The following is a 26238-nucleotide window of genomic DNA, read 5'->3' as shown; positions in this document are numbered from 1 at the left end:
GTTGCAGATACCTGCTGTGACAGAGCCAAATCGAGCTGTTAGGTCAATCGAGGAACTTTTTTGGGGGGTTAATCTAGGAGGTACCTGATAAGATAAGGTAAATCTTTCCAGTATGGTCATGGTGCACTCAAATTCTAAATAAAGTTTTCTGTTACTTCACTGCTGTTTATGTAAATGCATYCATAAGAGGGAAATAGATACTAGTTTGCTGTAAAATTTTACTTTGAATGTCATTTAAGTACTAGATTTTGTACCCTTAATAAGAAACTACACAAGTTATTAGATATTGATATTCCAGTATAAGAAAATATAAATGCTCTTTAAGTTGGGGACTGTGATAGCCCCTGATAATCACAGAAACATTCTATGATTCTATGATAAATGGATATCTTGTCATTTGCTGCATATATGCAGCAGTGGTGCGCGTTGTCTTGTTTAGATGAGTAATAATTTATGGTCGTCTTGAGTGATCTGATGTTAAGCCAACTGGCATTAGGATACCCAACACCATTAATATCTGTGATTGTAGTTAGGGAAGGTAGGATTTTGCTCTTAAAATGCTTATAAAAGTATGTTGACTTGTCTGAAGAAAGAGTTGTGTATCATCTAAAAAATATTTTAAGTATGATGCTCTGTTCTAACTTTTTCCTCCCACTTGCCAAACTAGATGTTAAACAGAAGATAAAATTCATATTAAAAGTGCCTTCTGAGTGCAAGATTAACAAACTGATTTTTTTTTTGCGGGAATATTTGAGCTGGTAAAAAAAACAACAAAGAAAATGAGTAAAAATTCTACTATTTCTGAGACAACTATGCCATTTCAATGAACAGGGGTGTGATAGAAGGTGTTGAAGCTSCAAAGCAACTGTTTTAAAAAATCTAGGCACTAAGAGCTTTCTTGCCTTCTCTTCCCTGCTTTAAGCTGGCCTGAGTTGGTTTGTGTTGGTTGTGCTGGAGTGACATGTTTCAGAGCCCTTTGTGGGAACGCATTCACTTCCTGTGCCTTTCTCGGCAGCAGTGTAGTTGCTGAGAAGTGAAGGACTGGGTTCACTTTTCATTATGTCTCATTCGTTGCTTGTATTTGTACTGGTGTCACAGAACTACTTGCTACTCTTGAAATAGCAAGATTATTATATCCTGTCCCTTTACTAAAAGCTTTATTTCCTTTTCTTTTTTTCCTTTTTTKTAATCTCCACTTTTCTAACCTTAGGATTGCAGATAAAGGAAGGTTATCTCTCCCGAAGACGAGAGGCAGACTGAGTGACTATGGCTATTTTTGTACAATGCACATATTCAGCGGGGAGTAAATGCAAGAGGTTTTTTTAAGTGCTTGTTTTAGCAGATGCATTTGGTAAAGCCCCTATATCCATCCACTCTGTATATATTCGTTAAGAATTCAGAGTTGTAACGTAATACAACAAAGGCAGCATATTTCAGCGGAGATCTCTTGCAACAGAGCCTAGGGAGGAATCCATGCAATAGGGGAGSACAGACTTTTACTGCTATTTCTAGTCTTGTGGCATGTGGATATATTAAATCTATTTCTCAGATAACAAAACTATCTAATACTGCAGTGCCATTATCCTATATTACAAAAATATGTACATTTGGTGTGAAAGTTTATTGTAATCAAACCCCTGCATACTGACTCTCCGATCTGAGCAAAGTCTCAAGAGTTTTTTTCCTGTAACAAAAGCCAGTAATTCCAGTGGTCAAACATTGGGCAGAATTTCTGGAGCCTTTCCCTGGGTAGGGAACATACGTCCTGGGAGCCACGTTCGGCAGTTTAAAAGCTACTGCACAAAGGACTCCAGAGCCAGAAGACATAGATATGTCAACACGTGCATTCTGCCAACTACTGCCATTTTTAGTCTGTAGCTATGTAAGTGAAGAAGATGCTTTAGCTCTTATGTGTTACTGTAGCTTGACAATAAGAACTTATTCAGGAGGCAGTCCCTTTCCATGAATTAAAGAATRTTTTGGTAAAGGTAAATGTCTGAGGACAAGAGAAAGGGATATTTAGGTATTTGATCTTTAGAGGTTCTGTGTTAAGTGTAGAATGCTAAAATGATGCACCAACATGTGCTAAGTTTGAGAAGCTATGTTTATTGTCACCACAACATTGTGGCCAGTTGAATGCTACTGTTCTGCCAACTGTGATAAAAATAAACATGTTAGYTTAAACCTCCATTATGCTGTACATTTTTTTACTTGTTAAGCCTGCAACATATTTTGTGTTTTAAAACTAAATCACATTATGGTGTGATGCTTTAAATAATATTGAATGTCTCGATCTGCCTTCTGTATGACCATGCCTTTCTTCTAACTGAAGTGGGAGAAAAGTTTTAAAAAGAAAAATGAAAATAAAGGTCCATGATATCTATGCAGTACTTTATTTTTGCTCTTTAACAACAAAAATGCTAGAAGGTCCTTTAGCAGTTGTGTTATATGTGTTTTTTTGCTTGTTTTCAGAATAAGTTAACATATACTTTAGTTCACTTATGTGAMAAATAAGACCTAGTCTCTAGTGAAACTACTGTATTTTTCTAAAAAGTGCTTTAAAATAGATCACATGGACTGATTTGAACGTGTATCTRTTGCAGTTATGTAATTTGATAATTTAAATAGTTTTGGACGTAACTATCCAGGTTGAAAGCGTGGAAGAGTGTTTTCAGATCACTTCAGAGATAAATCATCCTATTCTGTTTAGAATGTAGTTCTTAAGGGCATATGACACTGAGCGGAAAGAATGATTGAGGTCACACCAGAGCAAAAGTAAAAAGCTGAGCTGCTAACAGTCCATTCAGGCAGATCATTTACTTCCATATACGTAGCAAAACATTTCAAAAAGTCACAAAATCCTATGTTAGCTACATAAAGAAAATGCTATTCCTGAAGTTGCTTTTTTTATGAGGTAAATGGCTTGTGTTCTTAAACAGCTGTTTTTGTCATGATGGATTATTGAATTACTTTTTCTCCCTAAGGGAAAAACATCAGTAACCACATTTAATTTGCAGAGCACCGGAGATTATACTGGGATTGCCGTTTTGTGAAGCCATAGACATGTGGTCGTTGGGGTGTGTGATTGCGGAGCTGTTTCTCGGCTGGCCACTGTACCCAGGAGCACTGGAATATGACCAGGTAGAAGACTAATTTCCCAAGTGTATGCACGCTTTCTGCAGTGTACACCTTTCATAAAACGTCATTAAATTCAGGGGTTGTCATACTAATAACATCCCCTTCGAAGTAATGTGTTTTTCAGTCTATTTAATACTTGAAATTTAGCCTTAATGATTGTCCCAGAAATACCAATCCTGTTTCTAGAGCAGAACTATATAAAGTGCTACTTTAAGTTAATTTCAGTTTAAGTCTTTCTCTTTCTTATCTTCCAAAATAAATGTTGGTATTGAAACTGCTTTTTCTCAGGTAACCTGAAATCTGTGGCTACCATCATTGCAATCTCTCTGAACTGCTGTGAAGAGGGTTAGCTCTGGGATCCCTGTTCAGGATGTCAGGRTTAGTTGTCATCTGAAAATTCTGCTGCTTTCTGGAAATGCAGTGAGCTCAGAGCTTTGGGGGCTTTTGCTCTGTGGAGGAGTGAGAATCAGCAGCAGTAATACTGTCCATAYGCAATGATAAAATGTGAAGCTGTGCCTTTCACTTCAGAATTTTCAACCACCAATATCTTYGTTATTGGAGAACTGCATTTAAAAAAAGTCAAGTGTTTTTGATGAAAAAGAAATAGATCACTTCTCCCTAAATGCTTTAAATGAAAAGTTTGTCATTTTCTAGCCTAATGTAGAAGTCTGGAAGGATCGGAGTCATGACTTTCCTCATGCTTTTGGTATTGAAAAAGTAGCGAAGATGTGTGGGAAAAACCCTGTTGTAATGACACTGTCCTATTTCTGATTTCCACATGTTTGTTTGAATATCCAGTGTAGAGGCACTTTGTCCAGCACATTGTTGTTCAAATCTCCATTTCAYCGTGTGGGCATCTGGTTCTGTGTGCTTGACCAGACGTCAAGTACAATTCATATATTTTTAGAGGACTCGTGAGAATCACTGTCAGGGAGTATACTGTGGTTGTGTTGATAGCAGCCATGTTCYGTATTTCTGCTTCCTTCATTTGCACGGAGTTTGGTGTTTAATGGGGAGGAAGTGAGCTATGAAGAAAACACATGTTGATGTCTTGGCTAATGGTTAGAAGACCTTTGTACGGTGCAATTCTATTAGTGTGGAGAGTGAAAGGGAAGTTACTTTCCCCAGCGTTCTAATTCACCTTGTTTTGTTAGGAAAAAGCAAGGCCTTTTAGAAATTGTTTCAGGCCAGAAACATTTCCCCTGAGTTGACGTAGGAGAAAGACCTGGAAGTTGAGAAAGGGCTGAAACACGTAGTTTCCAGAACTGTTTCCATGTTTTATCCCATACTTCTATAAACACAGTTCCTTACCTTAGGACCCCAATCTCCACTGTAGAGAAATGTAGCCCCTGAAGGTGAACTGTGGCTTTGGGCCATGTTGGTGTCTTCTGATGCTGCAGGAGTTGGAATTGTGGAATATCCTCCCAGTTTCTGGGTTCTTGCTTCAAATTAACGTGTGATTCTTGCRGTTAGAAGCAGGCTAGAGTGGCAACTGGAGTGCAGAGCTGCAAGCCACAGGTTTCTTTTTTTTGGAGGTGTACTATGCTCTCCAGAAAAGCCCAAAGACCTCATTATGAGAAACTTCCTGAGAACAAAACAGAATGCTGATTCAAAATCCAAGTTAGCCCTTCTTTCCCTGTGCATGCACAGGGAGCAGAGCACTTGCCTCTTGATGGGAATGCTTTCTGTCCCTCATCTGTCATCAGCATGCCCTGTGAATTTTCAGGGATACCACTCATGTCTGTGGTGCTTGCTGTCTGAGTGAGCTACCTTCCTTCCAGCTTTAGGCATTAGGGTCTCTCTTACAGCTTCTTTCAGTCACTTGTTTCATCTTTGTAGGCCCAGGACCAGCACAGTTTGCCCTAGGCCCTGATGAGTACTCTGAATAAATACAAAAGTATTATCACTAGTGGCAACCACCTTCCAAGATGCTGTATTTCCCTAAAAGAATTAAATGGATTAAGAGCTAGTCTTTGCCTGCTTTGAAAAGGAATATTATGTTTAAAAGGTGCTTAGTTAAGATAGCAGTATCACTCAAGTTTCTTAGAGGCATCACTTGGTGTCCTAGCTGGCAGCCTGATTCACATGTGAGAAGTCCCTGTGGCAGAAGCTGCTGTGGAAAGCAGCAATTGCTTTAGCAGGAGGCTGCCCAGAATCACTAAATGTCTGGGGCTGGGAGGGAGGGACCTGTGGTGATGGTCCAGCCCAAACCCTCTGCTCAAGCAGGATCATTTGGAGCAGCTTGTCCAAGACACTCTCCAGGTTCTTTCTGAAGCTCTCCAGGGATGCGGATGCTGCAGCTTGTGTGGATAACCTCTCCCAGTGCCATTGTCCTGATCTTTCCTGGTATTCAGGCAGAACTTGCTGTGTTTCAGTTGCTGCCTCTTGTGCCTTTCCAGCTGGTTGGCAACCCTGGTGCAACCAGATGACAGCCCCTCAGCTCTGTGCCTAAACATTTAAAGATTTTTCTATACATCAATTTAGATGTTTCAGATGTTTTGTTGTGCATAGCTTACTCTAAGAAACTGAAAAGTATGAAGCTTTCAGTGTTAGACTTCTCTCTTATGGAAGTTACTTAATTCAGTCCTTAGAATATTCATTTGTGTTATTTTTTAATATAAAATGACTGGGTTTTGAAAAGCAGAGCTAAACTATTCTATTTTTCTTTCCTCAGATTCGTTACATTTCACAGACTCAAGGTTTGCCAGGGGAGCAGTTGCTAAGCATGGGAACGAAAACTGCAAGATTTTTCTGTAGAGAAACAGATACACCACATTCAAGTTGGAGATTAAAGGTAAACAATATAGTAGGAAGAGATGAGTTTCCCTGCAGTACTGCTACTGTCCTTCCATATCTTCTGTGGCTTGTATATCCCCTTTTGCTCTCCCTTCTGTTTCTTCCATTCCCCACCCTCAAAAATTCTGCTCTGAGCTCATTCTCATGTCCCTTAATTTACAAGTTGGCTTAAAGGGGTGTTTTGTGGGATCCAAGCTGTTTGSTTGCTGGCTCGTGTGTGTGCCAGGTAGTGAGAGGTGAATTTGAATTAAGCCCTGTATGTCAGTAAGGTACTAAGCAAGTCTTTCAAGTCACTCAGTCACCCATCTTCACTTCACTTTAAACAGTTTAACGTGGAGACCCAAACTGCTTGGTCAAATTTGGTCAAAACAGACTTCTGGATTGAAAGATGCAAAGGGGTTATGAAAGAGTGTGATTGTGTATGCCTCATTTCCTCCAAATGCTATGCTAACATCTTTTATTAGCTGGATATTACAATGCAGTGAAAGAACATCTGAAACTATATTTTTTTATGGCCTACCCAATTTCTCTTTTTAAGCAACAGTGTTATGCACAAAGCATAACGAGAATTGAAATTTCCTTCTCATGTAAAGAGTCTTGGTTTAAATTGCATTTTCTTGATATTGTTTCACAACACTTACAGTAGACTTAAGGAGTTAAGAAACATACAGCCCAAAAAACCTTCTGTAATAGTAAACAGTTGAGAAGCTCAAAGCACAGCTGACGTGACTCTGTGGTTTCCTAATAAACATGCAATGCAACTGGGCTGAGCAACTGACCTGGGTGGAGGCATGGGATGGTGTGTTGGGATTCCAGATGATACAAGGATTCTGTAGTTACATTGTTGTGATTACTAAAGCCTTCTAACTTTTGATCCAGCTGATCTTTTCTTTCTTATGCTTGGCCTTTTGATGTGAGAATTTGAGTTCTGTATATTGTATTATTTGCTAACAACCCTTGTGATTTTCGATGGCTGTTAACCTTCAGAAGGTAGTTCTGTCATATTGGAATGAACACTGCTTTTGGCAAAGTGAGAAGTTTGGATCCAGTCGTTACTTAAAGATTTTGTCCAGCTTGATGTTAGAAAATGTTTGGTAATTTTTGTTGAAAGAAACTTTTCCTGTGGTCCTTATTTGCATCTTGCAACATGGACTCTTAAAACAAAGCTACCTAGCAGTGTTAACTGTTTCATACTTTGCTATTTACAAAGCTTGCACTAATTACCCTGTTTGTGAAGGAAAGCAATAACAATGAAAAAGGAAATGGGAAAAGATAGAGCACTGGAATTTTTTTGTTGGTTTTATGGAGGTATGATATATTGTTGCTGTTTAAGGGTCTGAATTTATAGAAGTAACATATGAGTTTCATCAAAGAAATCTCTGATATATAAAATATAAGTATGTGGGGAAGTTCATACATGTTTTGCTAGGCTTTCAGCATTTTGTGTGTGACTTGCAAATAATGTATTCTAATTCAGTATTGTAATAATCCGGGGGAACCAAGAGGTGAAATTTTCTAGTACTGGAATTAGATTTAGAAAATCAAAGCAGTCACCAAAAGAGCATGCAAAGAAGTTTAGTATACACTTGAAATATTTAAAAATTTGAATACAGGGCTTTTTAGACCAATAAATACTTAAATTTACTTTAGAATTAGAACTATCTTTTGTTATCAACTTTTAAATTCAGCTTTCCTTTTCTTTTTTGAGACTTTGGAAGAGCATGAGGCAGAGACGGGTATGAAGTCCAAAGAGGCCCGAAAGTATATTTTCAACAGTTTGGATGATATAGTGCATGTGAGTATTCAAGTATTCTTCCTCTGCAAAAACAAATGACGAGGATGAATGATGAATTATTTTTGAAAATGTATAATTGAGCTAAACGYCTCTTCAGGATGCTTTTGGTAATATATCGATCGTATTGGTTCACGTCTGTATACTTGGCTTTCAGGAATGTATCCAGCTATGTCTTTCTGTATTCCTTTTTACAGAGTTTGTTGTGTGTTAATAAATATTTGTCAAGATGGAGTGACAGGATGACAATTTTATATATACACATGCTTTCTCTTCTCATCTCACATACTGGGTAGAACAAGAACTCTGTATCCATTCTGCTTGGTTAACATTATTAATTATTGACATAATTATGATTATTGACAGTTTCTCCAGTTCTTTTTCTTAATTGTATATCCTCTTTTTGGCTTTATAGCTGTTCAGTAAAGGAAATAAATTATCATTGTCCTACTCCTGTATCCTGAGGAGAGAATCAAATTTATTTTCTAAAATTGGTCTACATATATTCTTGAAAATGATTTYGAAGATTACCTCTGTAATTTAAGCTAGACCATGGAAAGATCTCTATTCSCAGTCTTTTAGATTCTGAGTCCCAGACTTAGTGAGATAAAGCAAATAAACCCCCTCGGGATTTTTAGCTGGGGAGAGTGAGAGGGGAGTAATTTGTGTGTGAAAACAGAAAGACTTCAATAATTTCAAGCYGTCCCTTTCTGGATCAGCCAGCAAATTGACGCTGTCCCACACGGTAATATCGCTGATTAGTAGTAATATTTTATAAAGCAGGGAAAAAGTAATAGGAGGAAATAACTCTACARTGTGTTCCTTCTGACTGCTTTGTTCYGTGCCAGGTGAACATGGTGATGGATTTGGAAGGAAGTGACCTGTTGGCAGAGAAGGCAGATCGGAGAGAATTCGTCAGTCTGTTGAAGAAAATGTTGCTGATTGATGCTGACTTAAGAATCACTCCAGCTGAGACCCTGAACCATTCTTTCGTTACCATGAAGCACCTTCTTGATTTTCCTCACAGCACCCAGTATGTTACGCACAAATTATGTTTTAATTCCCTGCTGTAGTGATTCATATGTATAACTGCGTTGCGTTGCACTTGTAYCAGGAAGCTGTCTTTGATTGTTTCTCTAATATCTTAGAGTTTTCTTTCAAATACTTGCAAAATTAGATGCATCTGCTCAAGRAAATTGTCTCAGTAGCTGTGTTTGCATGATCTTAAAGTAACATKTAGAGCAATGGTTTTTACAGTGATCATATGTAATCTTAGGTTATAAAAGTTCATCACTGCAGAGACATGGGCTTGACGGTTGAAAGTATAGGAATAGTAGCTCCTACCAGTGTTTCAATGTCCACTTCCTAAAATACAGGATCTGTGAGGGAAAGAGTTTTTCGTGCATCTGGTTTCCTGTCTTATTTCCTTGTATCCAATCATTAGAAAAAAATSCTAGTTGAAAGGAGCAGGAAACAGTATTGTTTTTGTGCATACATTGAGAAGGTTGGATAATAGCATTGTTTCTTTTGCTAGTTCTATTTTTGCCTTTCTGTTGTATGAAGCTGTGGTTTGTGAACTGTTTTTTTTCTGTGAAATTGCTAGATCTATTTAACAGGAAACCCTAATCAAAGCCATTTTTTATTTGTTTTTAATAGAGTGAAATCCTGTTTCCATATCATGGATGTTTGCAAATGTAGCTCAAATTCGCATGACTTAAATAATCGCAATAAAACATCACTTATGAGACCAGTTGCCTCAGGCAGTGCAGCTAATCTGACTGCAAGCTTCACCAAAATCGGCCCAGTAAGAAGTCAGGTAAAAACTTCTATCATTTAAAAATATCACCTATTAATGCTGTTAATGCAACTTATCTAGCTAATTTCATAACTGAAAGTACTGATAAACCTAAAACTTTCATAACTGAAAAATCTGTTAAGTTGAATCTTTCCCTCTCTGTATATTTGTGCTTAATGTTTTCTGAATTTTAAAAAGTTGTGGGCTTTGTAAAGTAAGTTTTGAAATTAGATGTTACAAGTTAGAACTGTCAAAATAAAGCAGTGCTGTAGGATAGTGACCTCCAGTGGCCACATGGGATGTTGTATTTGAAGTGTACTTGAGCTTTTCATGCTAATACATTATTTTCGCTTGTTAGGTTAGCAGGTGGTGTGAGGGAAATTTGGAGTATTCACAGTTACAGTATTGTCCATGTTGCATCTGTTCCAATAGGCTTTAACTGCATCTGCCCACTCAGTTTTGCACCAAGGGATACCCCTGCAGGCAGGAACTGCTCAGTTTGGCTGCAATGATGTTTTCCAGCAAGCATTGATTATCTGTCCTCCGACTCTGCAAGGTATGTTCAGCTGAAACAGTTACCCACCCTGAAACACTGACTGCGATCGGTGTCAATGATACCACAGCGTGAAAATCGCTCATTTGTCATTTACTGRTTAAAAATAGTCAGGAGGAGGCAACAATAATGATTGTCCTGTACAGTTTGTAATGGCGTTGTCAACAAAAGGGTAGAAATCTGTTATTTTCAAAATGTCAGTCTTCTGATTTTCTTCTGATTGTTATGATGTGTCCTTCTGAAAGAAATCCAGAATCGGCATCTACAGAAAATGATTTAAGGAATCTAGAGTCTCTTTTTTTTCAATTGTTTTTAATAGTGTGCAGATAAAAGAGCCATGATAAAATTTGGAGGAAAGAAAAAGGTAAGGAGAATAGCATTTTTTCAAAATCTACATCCTTTAGATATCCTAAGGATAAAGAAGTACAGTACTTGTTAACTCTATTGGGAAAATAAAGCTTTATTATTATACTTGCAAATGGATGTTCTATAAAACAGCTGGACACCTTTTAGGGCATCATTTAAGGACGTGACTGCTTTGTGTCATAAGAAAAAACATAATGTTTACATTAAGYCGCATTTACTATCCTACAGTTATAATGGACTAGCACACTGAGGTAGAGCTGTTACAACTTTTTGGTGGCTGAAGAACATTAAACTGAATTTTGGCAACTTTGAACTGTGCTGTGAGGAGGAAGTGGCAGCTTGGCTTGACTCTTCCTTATTACGAGGATAAAGACTGATTTTAAGTATATAAGCTCGTTTATAGAAAGACATAATTGGTTGACGCTTTAATTATCAGAAAGGGCAAGACTGACATGGTAAGGCTAGCAGAGAAGTAGTACCTTAGTATAGAAAATGACCACAGAGGAGATGTGTCTTCAGCAGTGCAAATGGTAATGGGCTTGACATCCGTTCCCTTGATCGAATGCATTTACATCGTGCAACCACAGCTCTTCATGTCTGAGGGGTCTCTTCATCTTCAGTGTGACCAGCACAGCTCTTGTTCTGCTTGGCTGATCAGAGAGGGTCTGCTCTGAGCAGCATTTCTTACCATCACTAAGAAACCCATTGCATATGGAGAAAGAGATATAATTTGTATTGCTTGCTTACTGCATTAATTTTTGCCCCTTTGAGGGTGCAGTTTCTCTCTTTTTGGTAATGTTCGGAGCTGTTGATCAGCACTTGAAAGGAGGTCATAAAAGGTGAGGTTCCTTGGAAGGATCTTGGCCTTCCTCCAAGTTCTGTAGCATCAACCTCAAGTTAGAGAAATCAACAGTCTGACGAGAAAAAGACTTATCTAAACAAAATGCCTTCCAAGTCTTTATCTCCTTTGATAAAGACAGATGCAGCAGACTGCTTCACTAAAGTTATTTCTGGCTGCTGCTTGTCTGTGGAGAACCCCCTGAGAGCTGCAAATATTCCCTGTGCAGTGTCTGGGGCTCTAAGAGCCAAAGGTTTATCTTTAGAGAGATTTGTTTCCCTGAGCATACCTTGCACAGGTAAGTAATTTTGTTTGAATTGAGTGTTTGTTTTGTACAATGGCATATTCCATGCTTAAAAATCCTACTGCTTTGATTATGTAGATTATGTACAGATTAATAAGAATTTATAGAAGGAGTAAGAGTTAAGGAAAAGACTAGATTTGTGATTTACATAATGTATTCTTAGTATGATAAATTTCCTACTTGAAGTTCTGATACAGCTTGAATTGAAAGAAGTTTATAGGTTTTGTCATGTAGTTGAGAAATTGAGTTGCTGACAGGGRAGGAAAATGGGTTTGAATGGTTTCTGGTACTGCTTGAGCTTTTCCCTCCTTGGCTTCCCTGAGCAGTACCTGAAGGGCAAGTCTGGCCACTTCTGGCAGAGGAGAGAGGTTGCTGTTCTGGAAGCCTATAGAGGCGGAGGGGGAGTGGAATAATCAAGAGCATTTCAGACTTCCAAGATTTTGACCAGGTGGTTAGAGCTTGAGGTACCGGGGCACAGTAGAAGTTCATTAGACTAAAATAAAGGACGAAAGAAAGTATCCAAAATCAAATTTAAATTAAATCCGTAGTAATATTTCCCAACCCTGATCCTCAAGCACACACTGCTTAGTCTTTGACTAAGTATTTTTTGCCTRTTATGCTCTTGCTATAATATTTCAGCTTTGCAACCATTAGCATTCCTTTCATAAAGGACGGGAAAGGATTATGGATTCCACTGAAGAGATTTGGTGATGCAGAGAATTTTGCCTTGTTTCTCCCAAGTAAGGGACATCACTAACAATAGCAGGCAYGATGTGTGTGGCCTTGCCTGCTCTAAGAGCTAAGGAGAAAAGRGTTCAGCTACCTGGAAGTACTAGAGGTGTGAAATGCACAGGGAGTCAGTGGTGAGAAGTTTTGAAATCCAGTTTCTTATTCTTATCTGCTGCCTTGCAGGTATTCTTTGTAAYTTATGATGAAGAGTAAAAAAAATGCTTAGCTCGGCAAAAGCTTCTGCCAGAAGCATTCTGTTCTCTTCTAGTCTGCTTTCAAATTGTGTAGCGATTTGCAGTTCTTTCTGAAGATGACAGCATCAAACATTTGTACAGATAAGTGATAGCACAAAACTCTAGGTGTTATTGATCTATTTTTCTTGAAAGCTTTAAATTATTCATGTGATTAGACCATAAATACATCAAGAAATGTTACTTAAATCTTATAAAATTATTTCTGTTTGCATTTCACTCGGAAATCATATGGGAGTAATGTTTTGCTTAAAACTTGTGCACGTGTTGTCCTTCCTGCCAGGAATTCCTACAAACCATAGCAAGCCCACAAGTTTCTCCCTGAGGGTGGACAATGCAGTTCCATTGGTGACCCAGGCCCACACAATTCAGCCGCTACAGATTCGAGCAGGAATCCTTTCTCAGGTTGGCTTGCTTTAAAAATCTAATCACCTAGTAAATATCTTAGAGAAATGCGCCCTATAATCAGGGCATATTATTGTTTGCTATTGCTGTTTTGTGTACAGTTACTTTTTTGTGTTGTGCTAATGTAAATGCAGTCATTTTCTGCTTCATGAAATGTGCTCTGCTTCCCAACAGACGTGGTCAAATCAGACCCAGCAGATTCTGGTTCCTGCCTGGCAGCAAGTAACACCGGTGGCAGCTCCTCCTACATCTCTAGCCTCTGATCCTGTGGCTGGCCCACAAAGGCTTGGAGACTGGGGGTAAGTCTGCCTGTAATAAGGTGTAATTCCGAAATGGCTCTGATTTAGTAAACTCCAGGGATGCGGTTTAAATACTTGTAGTGTAAAACTCCCTTTATTTCTCCTCAGGAAGATGATTACCCAGGGCACCCATTACAATTCAGTGATGCCACAGCCTCTTGTAACGCATCAAATAACCTTGTCTGCCCCTCAGCCTATTAGTGTGGGCATTGCACATGTTGTCTGGCCTCAGCCTGCAGCTGCCAAGAGAAATAAACTGTGTCAGAACAGGTTGGTAAACTGGAATTTGTTATGTTCAAATATGATAATCCTGTAGTTGCTGTTCAGTGGGCGAGGGAATATTTCGTAAAATTGATGTGCGTTAGCAACAATTGTATTGCCTTTTTGGTAAGTTTGTGTTTCTAGCCTTTTTTCCAATGCCATTTCAGCAAAACAAAATAGATGCGAAATTTCTGTATAACAAAAACATCTAGTTCTCTGATTAATCTGTGCTTGTGGTTGCAGCAAACTTTTTGCCTTTAGGAAGTCATAAGAATGTATTGAAGTAATATTGGAGTAGCTCTAATGAGGTAACCCTGCTTGCATGAGAGTGTTGTATCAGGTTTAGAGAAGTAAAATAGAGAGATATTATGTAATAAGGTCGCAATATGCCTTAGTATAGTCTTAAAAATAATCTTTTTTGGTAGACGAGAATATTCTTGTTGCTTGCTGAAGGAATTATGCTTTGCTTGCTATACAAATTATTTAAAAAGATGAAGGGTATTAAACGAAGGGAAAAACAGAGGTTGCAAGCGGTGATTTCAACAGACTTGTAGGGAGGATTTCATCTGAAGATGATGTGAGATACTTCAGATACTCATCTGAGGATGAGTATTCAAGAAGGRGCCACTGGAGAATCTTTTCAGGAAATCTGGYGTGGAATGGGTGCACTGTTTAGGTTTGGGGGGTGTAGTATTTTTCAAGCAGGATTTTCATTTCTTTTTTTCTATTTTTAAAAAAGATGTTTTCCACCTATCAATTTGTGACACAGTTCTTCTGGATGTTGCAATGTAGCTTCTTGTTAGCATATTTCCAGAAAATATTTTTATTACCTGAAATCATACCTGCCAGATATTTGCCATTCTTTCATGTTCTATGCTTTTCATTTGTTATTGTTTACTTAGCCTACATTGTCTTTTTGTTTGTACAGTTTCCAGGTCTGTTGGCAGAGGTTCACTACATGTCAAACTGTCCCTTTTCTCCACAGAAGCAATGCACTGCAGAATACCAATATCCAAAACGCAGCATTTATATCTCCAAAGATAATTAACCTGAAGGCYGTAAGGAGACTGAGTTGTATAGAAGCACAGGACAATCATCCCTCGGAAGGGCAGGAAGCCAAGTACTGCGAAGCCTCCGTGAGGCTGGRCGCGGGCTCGTCCCTGGCGAGCCAGCAGCGCCAGGCCATCATCATCGCCGGCTCGCCCAGCCCCGCCGTCAGCGTCATCACCATCAGCAGTGACACTGATGAGGAGGACGTGGGACAGACGCACGCGCTGAGAGAGTAAGGACTGAGGCCTGCTTGAACTGAGGGGCGGTTTAGATATGGCTGCATACCTGGTCACAGCTGCGCTATTTAATCAAAGCACTTCTCGTCATGTTTCATTTATATGTTCATTCTGTAGCTTTAGGTTGTTTGGAAGTTCTTTGGTACTTTTGCCTCACTCAGGAATGAACATTAGGTRTTATTAGGTACAGCAGGAAACAAACACTTCGTGTTCTTTCATAATAGATTTTTTAAATGGAATGCTTTTAGATCCAGTATGACTTTCCCTTAGTACTGGCATACCGTACTTGTATCTGAGCATTAGTAGTCTTTTTTAAAAAAGAGTGAGCTTAATTCCATTCCTCTAGCAGTAACATACAATAGATGCTTCTACATGTAAATAGGTAACAAATACTACTTTAACTGAAGTAAGAAGTGGTCACTGGAGTACAAAAGCAGATGCTGGGGATGATTCCCRAGAAGATTTTACATTCACAACGTTCTCAAAGAATTATTTTCAATGGAAAAGTTAAAATTTGAAATAACTTTCCCTCCTAATGATCCTGAACTATAGAATACATTTTAGATCTGAACTTTGTCCACTGGATAAAGACTTGGAACTTTATTTGTGGTAAAAACTTGTTTTGTTATCATTTCAGTATTCAATTTATTCATTTAATTTCAAAAAGCAAGGAATTGGTAGCCTTTTAAATCTACGGGTCCTTTTCTTATATTTTCCCCCTTCTTTAATTTATAAACTTATAAACATAAGCCAGTGGCAGCTGAGAGACTATCCATGTTCATTTTCTTTTCTTTGTGGTAGGTGCAAAGGAAGCCTTGACTGTGAAGCGTGCCAGAACACGCTGAATATAGACCGCGTGTGTTCTCTGAGCAGTCCTGACAGCACTCTCAGTACCAGCTCCTCGGGACAGTCTAGTCCATCCCCTTGCAAGAGATCCAACAGGTAAAACATTATGCTTGTTTCAGCTAAAACAAATACCCCCCCCCCCCCCCCAAAATAACAGTAGACTCAATTTGCAATAACAATCTTAATCTTTAATGTTGCTGCCTGGTCACCAATAGTAGTAGGTATGTTCATACTTTGTGGTAGAGGCTGAATTGTATATTAAAAATACATTATTAGCCTATAATTGTACAATGTTCTTTATTCTTTATAGAGCCTTCCTGATTCTTTAAGAGTTTAATTATGCTCAAAATAGAAATATGCTGCACATGACACAGAACAATGCTGCTGATTTAAATAACCCAGGGCAGGATGCAACAGATTAGAAGATACTGGAATGACTTTAACTTTTGCACCCTTTTGTTCTCCTGCTCTRTATCTTGTATTGCAATCTTTATTGGCGTGGACATATTTTTTTGCCTCTGCCRAATACGAGCTTCATTGTGCAGTAGTGTTCATGTGAACAGCTCTTGAAAGCTGCTAGCTTCATTGAAGATATTTAATTTAAGCCTAAATTTTAGGATCACTGTTCAAAATTTGCTCTTAACCTAAGTGTTTTTTGGGCTGGCCCTTATAGCAWCAAGTAACTTCTCATAAAAAGTGAAATTTGACAAATGTTTCTACTTATACTGCTGTAGTTTATCTCCATGCTATAAGGACCTGTTACATTAGCTGCAAAATTGCTGCTGTTCTCCAGAACACATAATCATATTCTATAGGGTTTATGAATTCACTGATATATGCAGATTTTAAGTTAAACCTGTGAACTGGGGAGTTGGTATGCTTTTCTAGTCTGTGGGAGTTTTTAGTTCTTGTTATGATCCTGTCTAATCAGGAAACTTGTTGGTATCTCTACTTAATTAGTCATTACCTCATACTGTCCATTTTAGCTTTAAGTGAAGAAAGCATCTTTTGCTATTTGTGATATGTACATGGCACAGTCCCCACTGAGAACTAGCTAGATKACTGACTATTATTATTTTCTTTCAGGATCTGAGATATACCTTTTAATTTTATATTAAATAATACTTAAGCTTTTTCTTTTAAAAACTTCATCTTAAGTTTCCTTAGCCAGGTTGTTTGCCACTCACTAGTTGGTTCTGGTTCCACTGATTTGATGGTAGTCTTGCTTTTGGCAATTCCAGTTTATTTAGCTTTTACCACTTAACCCTTTCTTCTTTTGACATACGCATGTGACTTATAGGAAAGGCTGTTATTTTGAGTTGGTTTCTCTGCCTTTTTCCCCCCTTACAGTCGTTTTGATAAAAGCAGTAGCAGAATGAATGAATTTGTGCCCCTGAGCAGCATGTACCTCACAGGCCACAAATGCCAGAAGTGCCACTGGGTTTTGTTTGCTTCATTGATCTAAAATCTGTTGCAAGAGTAGTGGAAGAGAATCTGTTGAGGCTGTGCAGGTCTTGATCTGAGTAACACTTACGGACCTGTGACAGGGTTAGAAGTTCCTCTAGAAGCAGTGCGCTCTCAAGGAACGTGAGAGAGCTAATTCTTCAATAGATAAGGTCATATTTTGGTTTAGAAAGAAACAAAATGATCTTCAACCTTGTAATCTACCTGGAATATAGATTTTTTGAAGTAAAAGTATGTTATTAGGGAAAAAAGAAAGATAAGTTGCATGTCCAAATCTTTCTGCAAAGTTATTTCTAACTTTCTCTGAATAATTAGCGAGTAGAATAGGTGTGAAGTTCCAAGTGCCATCTTGACTGTGCATGTTTGCATAAGTAAAATGTAGTGTTTTTGATTGCCTCTGAATTGTTTTACTGATAATTTTATGTTGTGCTTTACTGAAAAGGCCTCTTTACTATGAAAAAGCATTTGTTTATATGATACTTCTATGTTTTGATAGCATGTCAGATGATGAACAGGAAAGTGGATGTGATACAGTAGATGGTTCTCCAACTTCGGACTCGTCAGGACATGACAGCCCGTTTGTGGAAAATGGCTTTGTAGCTACCACCAATAAAAATACAGAAACAAGAACATCAGTTAACCCTGAAACCAAATCTCCTGTTTGCACCGTGGTGGTGCCACCGATGACACTTGAAAACAGGTTACACCTTGACGAACAGATGGTGAATACAGGTAAACTAGTCCAGATGGGTGGTTCTTTATGTAACAATAGACAAAAGTAGRCTCTGAATAGTGTGAATTTACATGTGTATCTGCTGAGCTGTAAATAGACACTTTGTGGGTTTTAAACTTATTCCATTAATTAAGCTACTTTTCACTATTTAAATTTCACCTGGTAGTAGCTGAAGCAAATTTCTCTTTGGATAGTTAGGGGAGATGAATGACTAAAAAAATCCAAACAAACAAAAAAATGACACTTTTTTATTTATATCTTGGAAGATACCATGTGCCAGCCACTGAAAAAGGGTCGGTCTGTCCTSGGAAGGATAAACCAGTCTTCTATTATGGGAAACCGTCAACAAAAATTGACATCAGCATTCCATCAGCAACATTTAAACTTCAGTCAGGTATGTATAATTATTTATATCTAAGAAATATTACTACTGTCTTGGTTCCAAATGTGCTGAACACTCACAATTTTAATTGGTGTAAATGGCAACTGCAGGTTCTCAACAACTTGATTGCAGACGTGTTCAAATCTTCAAAAGTGGACTTCAGTTTATTGGGCAAGTCATATGTATCTTTCATTTTTTTGACATTTCCTTAAAGCAGCTGGCTATATTTTGTTTAAAAAAAATAGGAAAAAGTCCTGAAAAAAAATCAACACCTACACTAAATAGAAGTACAAGGCAAAATAAAATGAATGCTAGTACTTTTTTTCCCCTGTACCCAAATGCTGAAATATATAGTGTACTTTGAAACTGGGACTATATTTCATTCTTTTTTTGTTAATGGTGCAGAGTGGAAGTTGCACAAATATGTCCATGAAACTGCTTCTAGTCTGAGAGGATCTTGAAACACCCTTAATGTACCCAGCTCAGTCTTGCCCTTCCTGATAGATAAGGAAATTGGGAAGTGGTTGTGATTATTCTATATCCATTGTAAGATGACAAAGCTAATAGAAAAGACACACTTTTATTATAATTATCCAGCAGTGTTAGTAAATGTATGTGCCATGAGTGAGAACTGAAGTTGGCACATGGCATTGGTTAGGTTTAAGTCCCTTTTAAATTAAGCACTTTTGAGCTGTGTTGAGCTTTTAAGTATCCAGGGTTGCATTTAATATAACAGCAGTACCTGGACACGTAGCTCTTTCAGAGTAACTATGAATATTGATTGCAAGCTAAATATTAAATGCAAGTGTGGCTATTCAGGAACAGCCTGAATCATTTGGATTAAAAGAAACATTTTGGCGGGTGACACAATTTCTCCTTTTGCTTGATCGTGTTAGAAGGATTGATTTTAATAATTTCAGAATAAACCTTCATATGATCAGCATAATATTTAATCACTTCAAGGACTGCAACTCCTCATCCTCTTGGCAGAAAGTGGAACATTATTTTCATTAGGAAAAATTATGCTGATCCTTCTTTCTGCAGTACATGCCCTTGTGGTTTAAACTGACATTTAATGGGAGTAATTGATTTTTAGTCTGTCTCTTTAAACTGTTAATGATTATCACATCTCTCTGTGATCATAACCCTAGACTCTTTTTTGCCTAGTTGTTTCAGATATTTTTCAATTCGTTTATTATTTTTTTCTGCTCTCCTCTAAAATTTCTCTCCTATTTGTCCTCTTTGTGCCTCATTATGGTGCCCAAACTGAATGCAGCACTTCCAATTGATGCCAAGCCAGTGCTGAGTAGAGTGGAATAAGCACCTTGCTCATGTGATACATGGTATTTCTGTTAAAACAGCCCAGCATGGCATTTTATTCTTTTTTYYTTTTTTTTCTTTTTCTTTTGCAAGAGCATTAAAATAACTTGTGTTTTCTTTACCTTCTTTTATTGTCAAGATTTCCTGTCTGTGCTACTMCCTCAATAGCTACTTATTTTTAATTTCAGCCTTTATTTATTCCCGTCTCTCTCTCTCTCTCTTTGGTTTTGATTAGTTCTAGCGCATTCCTCCATTTTCCAGCCCTCCTGAGTTGGCTGCCGTGTTAACGTGGCCCTTTCTGTGTGCRCAGGTTCAGCCCGTGGGCTCGGCGCCGCAGGAGTGGAACGGCAACTACGCGCCGCGGCGGCAGCGGCGGCAGCAGCAGCAGCAGCCGCCCTACGTGGCGGCGAGCGTGGGCGGCCCCCCCTTCTCCCTGCCCCAGGGGAGCCCCAGCACCGCGGCCCTGCCCGCGCACCTCTCCGCCGGCTCCCACCTGGCAGCGCAGCCTCCCCTGCTTCCCTACCCATCGCCAGCCCCGCTCAGCACCGCGGCGCCCGTCGCCCACCTCCTCGCCTCCCCATGCACCTCCAGACCCTTGCTGCAGCATCCCACCTACAGTATATCCCACCCCAGCGCTCTAGTCCACCAGGTTCCCGTTGGCATAAATCCCCGGCTGCTGCCTTCCCCCACCATCCACCAGACTCAGTACAAACCGGTTTTCCCGCCCCACTCGTACATTGCAGCATCCCCYGCTTACACGGGGTTTCCGCTGAGTCCCACCAAGCTCAGCCAGTATCCGTTCATGTGAGGACTCGAGGACGGTGGGAGATGAGGCTTGATCACACAGGAGGTTGCTTTGAGAAGAAACATGGTATTTATTAAACAGTAGCCATGGCACAACAGGAAAATTATTTTTTTGAATCGTGTAGACTTGGGTGCAATTTAAACAACTCGGAGCTTTAAAGAAAAAACTCACTTTTAATGTGTTTTGCACATTTGGTATAACTTGTCTTTGGTCATGTTATCTTCTTATATAGTAACTCTAGACAGGTGACTTACGGGAGCAGAAATCTGAATTTGCTCCTGCTATTTTTTATAAAATTGCCTTCTAACTAGTGCAAGACACGTCTACATTTGGGAAGCCATTCAGTGTACAGAACTAGAGCAACAGATGCACATCTGTCAGCAGTACAGTGTAGGAGTAAATTGTTTGTATTGCGTATCTTGGTATTTAAATGTTGAGTCACTTATATACGAGTTGAGCTGTTGTTCTTCACATTGCATGTGTCTTTTGCATGGGCAAAAAAAAAAAAGAGAAAGAAAAAGCCTAAACATTGCTCTTAAATGTTGTTGTCCTAATAATCTCAGCTGCATTGTAAACTGTTTCCACACATAGTGCCTTAAATATTTGAGGTTGTTAATGTTATTATATATAAATGTTGAGGACTGCAGCACTTAAATTCAGATCTGCTGATTATTTTTTGGGGTAGAGTAATGCTCATTTTGGGTTTTGAGTGGTATGATTTTGGTATTGGGTGTTTTTTTCCTTATCAGGAAGGCGGCATGTTTTGCTCTAGCTGAGTTTTGCTGTCTTTTTTTCCCCCACACCCCAGAATGATCTAGCTTCAACAAAAGACCTCAGTAGTGCTTAAGAAAAGTTGATTCAGTAGCTATTGAATAGTGACATGCAACACAATATTTCATATCATTTAAACGGAACTGCAGTACAATCCAAATAGTTTATTTTCAAAGTGCTTGTCTAATTGGATATAATAAAATGTTTAGAGGTGCAGTAGGCATGACTTTGAGTAGCTAAYGAAAGGAAAAGCAAAGTGCTTGTTGATTCATGATGTGGTTTCATCTTAACCTTGAGCAAACCATGCAGTATTTAATAAATAGTAGCGGGATATTTACTATTGAAGCTTGAGAAGATGTGAGTTCTTTGTGTGCAATCTTTCATTTATGCATGGGAGAGRTTTTAGTCTTTTTACATAGTAGTATTTGTTTTAGCCTGTTGTGGGTGTTTGCTTATTTAATACATTCCGTCAGGGACGTAAATTACATGCTTTCCGCGTTATTTTTTTTCCTTAGGAAGTGTGTCTTTTTGTTGAAATGAAGTTGCTTTTGCAGCACCAAAGACTTAATCATCCATTTCCTATAAAAGGTAGCTACTTTTTTCATAGACCTCAAGTATACTGTAGTGTAGAGATGGGATTAAAAGAAGGTATTAAACTGAGGCTGTGTTTTAGCTTATGGGCAAGTAATAAATTGTATCATTTATCTTGAATGTATCATAGATAAGCTGCTATATAATGATTGCCACTTCAGATAGCTGTGAAATTAGGTGATTAACTCGTTCTTTCTTAGCCTTCTAATTTCTGTACAAGTCTAATACATGAAATAGAAATCAGGTTTTGATTTATTTTTTTTAATTTTGTTTTCATGTTTGGAGTGTTGTAACTACTATATTGTAAATGATGGAAGATGATTGCATATGTTTTTTGGGTGTGTTATTTGCATCAGTATTTTATCTCCATTAACTCTGAGCTCATCACTGCATATAAGTGGATGTATCGATGTAACTTGATTTTTTTATGTTTTCATATTGGCATTGTATAGACACTTAAGCTGCATCTTGCAGGCTTGACTTAACTTTTTTTAAAAAACAAAACATCTGGAACATAATCTTTGCAATGTTGACTGGAATAAGAGTGCAAAGCATTTGAGTTTAACTCTGTCAATAAGCTAATAACTGGTAGACTTTTTCTTTACTCCACTAACACAAGCAGTGTTTTATTTAATGAATGTCTGAAAGAAATAAATGTGCCTACATTTGATTTAGTTTTTAAATAATTAAAATACAACAGTATTACATCGTAAACAACCAGTACCAGCAGTACATTTTTAATCACACTGAAAATTAAGATATCTTAACTTTTCCCAAAAGTTTCAGTGTTTTTAGTAATCAACTCTATGCATTTTGTACAAGTATAAATGTGTGTATATAAAATATACATTAGAAAACTAGGAGTATCCTGATTAATTTGAAATCCTATCAATGCATATATGAAGCCTAAATATATGGAGTCAAGAAAATGCTCAAATTGGATATCCACCTTATCACTTCCAACTTGTACTATATGGTCCAACAGATTGTTTTCTGTTCGCTCCTTTGTGTTGGAAATTGATTTTTTGGCTACTTACTCCATTGCAGGCAATGGACACGCCAAGAATCACCAACGCAAATGGAGTAAGTGAATTTTGTATTGTGATAACAAAATACTGCATTTTCTGCGGGGCCATGGGGATCTTCATCCATCTAATGTATTTACTGTGCTTTCTTTTTACTGTGCTTAAGGCATTAAGCTAAATGTGCTTCTTAAATTGACACAACTATCTGTATATCACAAGAGTGTCTATCACATGCAGAAAAAGTTGCTGTAAATGGTGCCCCCAATTAGATCTGCTGCTCTGCCTGTATTGTAGTTTTAGAAATGTTTGCATTTCAATGAATGAAACATTTGGGATTCTGCCCCAGCTTAAATTGGAATAATGGATGACTCTTTCCCCACCCCTGCAGCGCGTCCTGGGGGAAAGGACGTGGGTAACAGCAAGTGTCCCGGGGCCGCCTGCAGCAGAAGGCCCTGGGGAGAGGCCCTTTGCTGGGGAGGTGGGGAAAAAAGTCATCTGCAGAGAAGCATTTTTACGTGCTCTTATTTTAATTCCTTTTTTAAATAAAACACTGCATGACTACAGAACTGCATATCTGCATATTACTTTAATTTGCAAGTTTTTATATGAATTTCTTGTGTTCAGTTTGTAACTTCAGGGTGTTTTATTGGTCAAATATGCTACTGTATTAACTTTTTTGTTTTAATTTTAAAATCTTCTGTTTTTACTGCTTATTAATTTGGTTTGTGTTAAGTTAAATCACACTGCAAGCTGTAGGAAGATTTGTTCTAGAAATACCCAGTGATAGAGACTTGATTAATAAGTTTGAACTGTTACTGTTTAACAATTTGTAGACTTGTGGCTTTCTTTTTTCTTTTTTTTTGTTTTTTTTTTTGCTTTGGATTTCTATGCTACACTAGTTTGCCATGTAGCAATTGCACTGTGCAATATTACAATATGAGGACTGGGAAAATTTTTTATGGATGTAATGTCTCTTACAGTTTGCGATAGTATTTCTTTCTAGTTCTCAGTGATTTAAATGTGACCAAGCCTTCTGTACTTTGTCACAAAAAGCGGGTTTTCCAGGTGACTATTTTGGTGAGTGTCAAAATAAGAATTTATGGTGTATTACTGTCGAGATTCACTTTGAATTAAAATATATATTGCAGCAGTTGTGTTTTTGGTGCCTTTTATTCTCCTTGTTATGTCAAATCAAGGCTAGATCAAGCTTGTGTGAGGGTTCTGGGTCTCAGGTTCTGATGTAACCATTGACTAAGCTCCTCTTCATGTTGAAAGTTTCACTAACTTCAAGGCTTGAATAGCAGAACATTTAGCATAACCAAATTTGTAGTTTCTTTGTCCTAAATGTCTCCCGTTTGCTACCTCAGGCAAAGATGACCTGGCTCTGATACAGGCAGAGACCTTGTGGCCCCCTGCACCAAGCGCGGGGTCCGGGGCTGCTGGTGCCGCAGATGGCCGAGCCGCCCCACATGGCCTGGCTGGGACTGCTTCTCTCCTGTGGAGGACATGTTTGCAGCCAAGGGTGTTGCTGGCTACGGAGTTTACYGAGATCTGTGGGTTTCAGCCTGTCAAGAAGCAGTGTAGTGGGGCCAGGATTGACAAAGCTGCATCATTTCTCTGCTTGAAACTACAGCTAAGGTATGGTTAAGTGAAGCAGCTGCCAGTGCCATACTCTGCTACCCAAAGGTTTCAGAAAGCTTTACTTTGCTACGTWGAAAGCATTGCTGTTACTGGTCTTCTACAGGGGCTTTTTTTTTTCTGTGCCAAGTGGGTCATGCCATCTGCAGCATCACCCCTTGGAATATATGAGAACAATTTCTCCAGACACTTCTGTTACTTATCTCYTTTTTTTTCCTTTTTACTCCTCTATTGCTTTTCATCCTTTACATTTAGGCTTATTCATGTTGACTTTTAAATGCATGTTGCTAGTAATATCTGTATCTCTCATTTCCCGTAGAAAATAGTGCCAATATCTTGATGTAATTTCATAATCTTGATTTTTGGAAGCACCTAATAAGCAAGATAAGGCTGCCTGGGGCAGCCTTAGGGAGTGTGGTGTCTGTGAAACTCTTTCCAGTCTGGCGTTCCACTAGTAATTATGTTGTGACCCCTATGGTTTCCTTTCCATCCTTTTTTGTACCCAAGTTTTATTCCCTGTTTCCACCATGGTCACACAGGTGCCCTCAGCCTCTTGATCTGCACAAAGATAGAGTCCATGAAAATGCAAATGTCGGTCTCCCATGTGGATGTTTTATTGTTACATTGCACAGTATAATATTCTTCCCCAGTTGGAGCTGTACTGCTCATATAGCCAAAATCAACAAAATAAAGATCCTTCGTTGGAGGAGGTTTTTACTGGCATGATGCTGCTTKACTCTTATTCATCATGAGATGCTTCTGTCTTATATGTGTGTATATATGTATACACGTGTGTATGTTTTTTTATATAGGCTGTTAATATATAGGCTGAGGATGGAAGCACAAATGTCCTTGCAGGAGCTGGAAATTATCAATGATGGTAAATGAAGATTCAGAAAGGTTGGTTATCAAGTAGTTAACTGCAGTTATTTGGTGAAACTAGTAATTTTTTCCTTAGTTAGAAAGGTCCCTATCTGCTCATTGTTCTGGAAAATAGGCCTTTTGGTTTTAATTCTTGGGACTAACAAATCTGCTATGGATTTATGATTTAGATTAATTTGTAGTACATAATGCATAATAAAAAATGACTAGTGATTAAGAGCTAGATCAGGAAAGAAGCCCTTCCTGTTGCATCTGTTATGAAGACCTAGTTATCCATTGCTGTTTGCAGTTTGTAGAAGGCACCACGAGAGGGCCCTGCCCGAAACGCTGGCCCTCAGGGAAGCGGCGTGCTGAGTAAGCCCTTCCCTAGCGGCATCCAAACTGCCATCCTCCCTTGGTGGGAGCAGGTACCAGCTGGTAGATAATGTTGCATGGAATGAATTGGTGTGAGGAGAAAGCGAGTAAAACAGCCCAAGAAGAGCTCTGTGTAGCCGGGGTAGGAGTCAGAACATGGTAACCCCATAACGATGTAGCTGTAGGTCAACCTTGTGCCAGCAATGCAGTCTGCAGTCTGGTCAGTCTTTAATCTCATTTTACCTCAGGGTTGGTCTGTAGGAATTTATGTAAGAGACACTGTGCCCTGCAGGTGAGGATGTGCCCCTCAAACAGCTCCCTGGAGCCCATCTTGTTGCTTCATCCCCTACCCCCTGCCTATCCTTGGGGAACCAAGAGCTTGAGGCACAACTGCTTGAAAACCAGTTATCCAGTTGAATGGCAGTTAAAGACTCTGCCAGCTCCAGCGGTGTTTGCCCTGCCTGCACTCAAGGCAGCTCTGCACAGGGGCTATGGCAGCCCCTGGCCGCCTCCCGCCTGGGCAGAAGCAGCTCCACGTGGACAGTTTGTGGTCTCTGTAAGTAACGTCCTGCGCGGGGCTGCCCTGGCCGCCCTCCCGCCCAACGGTCGCTCCC

At 38.9% G+C, this 26238-nt stretch overlaps 1 protein-coding gene across 3 annotated transcripts in view; it reads left to right on the top strand.

The window, feature by feature from the left end:
- Nucleotides 1–23621, top strand: part of HIPK3 (homeodomain interacting protein kinase 3) — a 49410-nt gene extending 25789 nt beyond the window's left edge. For 2 of the 3 annotated variants that reach the window (XM_026041119.1, XM_026041121.1), the window contains exons 3-16: nucleotides 3018–3141; nucleotides 5813–5932; nucleotides 7643–7729; nucleotides 8575–8759; nucleotides 9383–9542; nucleotides 9954–10077; nucleotides 12846–12967; nucleotides 13142–13266; nucleotides 13375–13536; nucleotides 14513–14809; nucleotides 15615–15755; nucleotides 17620–17855; nucleotides 18123–18250; nucleotides 19869–23621. In XM_026041119.1, coding sequence (XP_025896904.1) covers nucleotides 3018–3141; nucleotides 5813–5932; nucleotides 7643–7729; nucleotides 8575–8759; nucleotides 9383–9542; nucleotides 9954–10077; nucleotides 12846–12967; nucleotides 13142–13266; nucleotides 13375–13536; nucleotides 14513–14809; nucleotides 15615–15755; nucleotides 17620–17855; nucleotides 18123–18250; nucleotides 19869–20366 — 2509 coding nt within the window. In that variant the 3' untranslated portion in view covers nucleotides 20367–23621. The remainder of the gene's footprint in view (nucleotides 1–3017; nucleotides 3142–5812; nucleotides 5933–7642; nucleotides 7730–8574; nucleotides 8760–9382; nucleotides 9543–9953; nucleotides 10078–12845; nucleotides 12968–13141; nucleotides 13267–13374; nucleotides 13537–14512; nucleotides 14810–15614; nucleotides 15756–17619; nucleotides 17856–18122; nucleotides 18251–19868) is intronic. The other variant, XM_026041120.1, reaches the window with a different exon arrangement.
- Nucleotides 23622–26238: the final 2617 nt, after the last annotated feature.

Source organism: Nothoprocta perdicaria, unplaced genomic scaffold, assembly GCF_003342845.1.
Source record: "Nothoprocta perdicaria isolate Ctin4 unplaced genomic scaffold, notPer1 scaffold_28, whole genome shotgun sequence".
Taxonomy (NCBI): domain Eukaryota; kingdom Metazoa; phylum Chordata; class Aves; order Tinamiformes; family Tinamidae; genus Nothoprocta; species Nothoprocta perdicaria.
This window is presented reverse-complemented; position numbering and strand designations above follow the sequence as displayed.